This window comes from Monopterus albus, unplaced genomic scaffold, assembly GCF_001952655.1.
Source record: "Monopterus albus unplaced genomic scaffold, M_albus_1.0 scaffold158.1, whole genome shotgun sequence".
NCBI lineage: Eukaryota > Metazoa > Chordata > Actinopteri > Synbranchiformes > Synbranchidae > Monopterus > Monopterus albus.
Genome location: NW_018128038.1, coordinates 756,901 through 762,072, shown reverse-complemented (window position 1 = coordinate 762,072; position 5,172 = coordinate 756,901). Strand labels below are relative to the sequence as shown.

General features: G+C 41.8%; 1 protein-coding gene across 2 annotated transcripts in view; it reads right to left on the bottom strand.

Moving 5' to 3' along the window:
* Positions 1 to 2,336: 2,336 nt before the first annotated feature.
* Positions 2,337 to 5,172, bottom strand: part of LOC109968692 (AN1-type zinc finger protein 5-like) — a 6,752-nt gene continuing 3,916 nt past the window's right edge. The window contains exons 5-6 of one of the 2 annotated variants that reach the window (XM_020615154.1): positions 4,487 to 4,615; positions 2,337 to 3,769 (exon numbers count right to left, since the gene is read on the bottom strand). In XM_020615154.1, coding sequence (XP_020470810.1) covers positions 3,621 to 3,769; positions 4,487 to 4,615 — 278 coding nt within the window. In that variant the 3' untranslated portion in view covers positions 2,337 to 3,620. The remainder of the gene's footprint in view (positions 3,770 to 4,486; positions 4,616 to 5,172) is intronic. The other variant, XM_020615153.1, reaches the window with a different exon arrangement.

The following is a 5,172-nucleotide window of genomic DNA, read 5'->3' as shown; positions in this document are numbered from 1 at the left end:
CTTCCGTCCAGCTTTCTCCAGCTGACTCCTTGATTCCCTCGAAGATCAGGTTTTTTCGCTTGGACTGTACTTCCAAATGCTCCATTTTATCCGTTATGGCTATTAGACTCTCACAAGTTTTGTAGACATCATCCCTTGTTTCCTTGGTTTGTATTTTCTGTTCACCCATGGCTGCTTTAATCACATCCACATCTCGCTGGGTAAACTGCAAACTCGTTTTTATCTCCTGTATTTCTCTGGTCATGTCGTCGAGTCTCTTGTTATTTGTCTCCATAAGTAGTTGCACAAAACCTTTGAAGTCGTCTTGTTGTTGGCTCAACAGTGCTGTGTACATCTGCTTCTGCTGACTCAACATCTCTGTTACTTGCGCTGCTGAAATATAATCCTCTTCTGCTTCAACATCCTCGTTCGCTTCTGATTTATTAGCTCTTTTCCCTCTTGGAGGAATTTTAATAGTTGTAGAATTTGTTCAAAGACTTGAAAATGTAGAAGATGTGAAAAATCGTAGAACAGACAAGAGGAGCAGTACAGACATCTGCCATTTGAAATTCTACCTTTTAAAATGTTACTTATTTTAACTGGTACAGCCAGAATGTTAACATAAGCTTTTATGCTTAAAGAATAAGTAATATATTAACCTGTTTTCTTGTATGTTTGTATTTACAATCACATTGTCCACATGACTTTAGGTTATAAGAGTAAAAAGCTAAGTTACCTCTTTCTAAACATATAGCAGGGTTCACATTTCAGCACTTTTTTGGGTGGTGGTGTCAGTGGAGAACATTCATATATTTCTTTTATCTATTTGTTTACATCTTTCACACAAAGTACAAAGACATTCATTTTAGGTTTTGTTCTGTTATACAAGTTGAACAGGTTTGTAGCCCATAGGGCTGTTATGCCACCTAGTGGTTATTCACCTGTGTACTGCTAAATACATAAATTAGAGATACTGTATTTGAGTGACAATGTATTTAATATACAATATCTTTTGTATTTCTGTATTGGTTCTCGCAGTGAAACAGCTGAGTAACAGCATGAGTTCAAAGGATATTTAAAGTTTTAAATGATCTGAAGGATCTTAAAGTTAAATCAAATAAGGCCTAATAAGATTTTGAATTTGTGACAGGGTGTTCACTGAGGGTTGTTAATACAGTCGTGGGTTAAGTCTTCATCAGAGTGTCGGCCTGGTTGTTTTGGCACCATCCAGAGGGGAGGAGTTCAAACTGTTTGTGTCCAGGGTGTGAGGGGTCTGCAGAAATCTTCTCTGACTTCCTTTTGGCTCGCGAGGTGTACAGGTTGTCCATGGAGGGTAGGCCGGTACTGATGATCCTTTCCACAGTCCTGACTGTCCACTGGAATCTGTTCCTGGCCTGTTTGGTCACTGAGCAAAACCAGACAATGATGGAGGTGCAGAGAACAGACTCGATGATTCCTCGGTAGAACTGTATCAGCAGCTGCTGGGGCAGGTTGAACTTCCTGAGCTGATGCAGGAAGAACATCCTCTGCTGTGCCTTTTTGATGATGGCGCTGATGTTGGACATCCACTTCAGGTCCCAGGAGACAGTGGAGCCCAGGAAGTTGAGAGCACACAACCCTGGGCTGATGGTCCCGGTGCTGGATGTGGTTTTCCCCAGCCTCACCTGCTGCTTCCTGTCTGTCAGAAAGCTGGTGATCCATTGACAGGTGGGGGCAGGCACAGTGAGCTGGGGCAGTTTAGAGTGGAGCATGTCCAGGATCATGGGGAGTTCAGGTGTTGCAGAATGTAATACAGGGCCAGGTTGACTACATCATCCACTGACCCGTTTGTCTGGTAGACAAAGTGCAGATGGTCCAGCAGGGGGTCTATGATGTCCTTCAGATGGACCAACACCAGTCTCTCAAAGCACTTCATAACTACAGATGTCAGAGCGACAGGTCTGAATTAACTGGAACGGGATGATGGTGGAGCATTTGAAGCAAGAGGTGACTTTACACAGCTCCAGTGATCTGCTGAAGGTAAGTGTTAAGATGGGGGCCAGCTGATCAGCACAAGCTGCTAGGCAGGAGGGGGTCACACTGTCTGGGCCTGGTGTTGTTCTGATCCTTTATATAAAAAAAAAAAAAGAAAAAAAGCCATGCACATCCTTTACACAGATTTACAGGGGTGGAGGGCTGGGGAAAGATGAGTGTGGAGAACTATATGGAGGAAGTTAAAAGATTCAGGAGTAAAAGGCAAAGTTGTCCATATTGTTTTCAGACTGAAGTAGCAAGACAGTAGCAATTAAAATGAAGGGTCTTAATTTCATATTTGTGAACATAATTTATTTACATCATACGATTTTTCTTTAAGATTGGAAGATTATACACATACATACACACACACACACACACACACTGCAGTAAATAAATAGAAATGTTTATACAAACTTACATAACCAAGGGTTAAAAAACAACACAGATTAAGCAGTCAGACCAGAAATCATCAAAAACCAATTGATTCATAACCAATGATGACAGAACTCAGTAATTCACTGCAGCACACACTTAGCCTCATACGATACTCACACACCAGCACGTGTTTACACAGTATGCCACAGTCCAACACTCAACATTGTGAATTTGTCAGCTCACGTTAAAAAGAGGAAAACATTCAAGACTGATGTAAAAAATGAAAATGTTAGTGGAGCTAAACCCTCCCAGAGGCAAAGATTAATACAAGTGTTGGCTACTTGTCATACAATACACAGCTTTTCTGGAAAACAAACAAAAGGAAACAAATGTCAGTCAGGTGACATGTTTAGTCACGTGACTTCTGTGGATGGTTTTAAGGAAATAAAAGCGAGAAGTCTGCATCTTGCCAACCAGATCCACAACAAGTCCAAGCATTCAGCCCAAGATCAATGGGGGAAAAAGTTAACTGCCAAATGACACAGTTTCTAGTGCCACACTCACAGTAGGAGGGCAGGACTATGAGCCAGCAAGACAAGGCTCACAGCTAAATCTCTTTATAGGAATATGTCTGAGCTGCAGGTCACAGGCGGTCCAGAGTGGACGAGGCTGCAGCGGCACAGATGTGTTTCAGGTTGATAAAGATTTACCAAGTCTGACAAATCAGGAGAGGTGAACTCTGAGTTAGGTGGGGGTCAGACAATGGAAATAAAAAAAAAAAAATCCGTTTTGCTACTCAAGCCAGCAGAGAGCAAGCACGGCTGAGATGGCACTATCAGCCAACAGCAGTAACAAGTTGAGAGTCCAAACAGGATTGAAGTGTGCAAGCTCAGGCAGGGTCCAGGTGATCTCAGGAGGCTCACGTAACAAACTGGACAGCCATCAACAGCATTTTCTGAAAGGGTAATGACTTTTTCTTCAGCACTCTCACTCACTTCCCATACTATACCCTGACCCCTGCCAAATATACATTATTTGATTATTCAGAACAACCATCCAAGTGTTAAAAATCCTATCCAGACAGGAACAAAGTTGAAAACTTAGGAGAACTTTCATGCACTGGGAAAAATGTCCTGAAAGTGTTACAAACCAAAAAAGAAAATCAGATCCTTCAGGAAGGAGGCTGAGCTCAAGTCTAAGTCTTTATAAAGCCGACTGCTCCCAGGATCCAAAGTCAAACTGTGTCCTCCTCATATTCTCTGGATCTTATCGGCAACAACCATGGGGTTCTCTTTGCGAATCTTGGCAGCAGCTTCACCTTTGTAGTCGTACGGACAGTTGTGCTTATCAGAGTAACGGTGCAGTCCACAGAACAGATTCCCACAACGGCAGTCAAAACCTGAAATGCCACAGCAGAGGACAAGTCGATCAATAACAAGTACTCGCTATGACAAAACCCAGGTAGACTGGTGGGGTTGAAAAAAAAAAAAAAAAAAAGAAGTTACTAAATATTTAATCTGAAATCAAATCACTTTTGAATCAATAAGCATCTTCATCTTTTGGTCTCTCCATTTAGGCCTTTTGGTGCCTCAAGCAAAATGCAACTTTTTTATATTTGCCGCAGAAGGCTATAGGCCTTTTGGTGCCTCAAGCAAAATGCTACTTTTTTTTATATTTGCGCGCAGAAGGCTACGACATAAATTGACTTATGTTAGTCTTTCAAAGCAGTGACTGCAAAATTCTGAGTTTACCCACTACTCGCTTTCTGACGTAGACATCTCTGGTTTGTGGGGCTTATTGTGAGTCCCTGAAAACTTAAGACAGCATGGCCTGACACCTCCCCCATTTGGGGCCAAATAATGGGTCATTTAACTCATATACTGAGCATCCATATGAATGTTCTCCCATTCTTTGGCACATTTAATTGTGTACTATGGACTTTTGAACACAAAGAAACACAGATGAACTGAAATAAGCTACAGTTGTCCACTTGAATGTCACAGGGAAAAAAACAATCCTACTAGAACAGAAACAAACCAGTGTGTGTGTGTGTGTGTGTGTGTGTGTGTGTGTGGTGGGGATTCTAATGACATCAGTTGTGTGTGCCATTTCTTACCTGTGAGGCCAACCTTTTTGCGGCACATAAAGCAGCGGTTCTTTTTGGATTTTGGGGGCTCTGGGGTTTTGGACTCTTCACTGCAAGTATTAGAGGGAAGAGAGGCTGAGACTGTGGGCTGACTCACCACTGGAGACACAACAGGAAAAAAGGAAAAACAAACAAAAATCAGTCAAGTAACTTTTGCATCCTACACAGAGGTGTAATACTATTAACATTTATAAACAAAACAGCATTTGTCAGACAACGAACCATCCTGGAAACAAAGGTGGAGAATGTTTACATTATTGCATATTACATTTTCCATATGTTAAAACAAAATAACTGTTTGTTTTTAGCTTGTTGTGTGACTAAAACATCTGTCAAATCATTGTACTAATACATCATCACATTGACTCAAACTATGCTCAAAATCCAATACTGACAAAAAGTTCTACTCAGTGGTTCAAAACTTTATCCTCAATGGTCAGTACATATAGACCAGGGGTGCCCAAAGTGGGGCCCGCGGAACATTTGTTTTGACCCGCGGGGATATTTCTTGGCCCCCCACAATTTATTATGCCACCCCAGTTGTCAGGTCAAGCAGCTCCCAGCTCAGCTCGCAACCCGCCAATAAAACAAGGAGAAGAAGAAGAAGAAGAAGAACAACAACAACAACAACAACACGAAGAACGGCGAAGTATCAA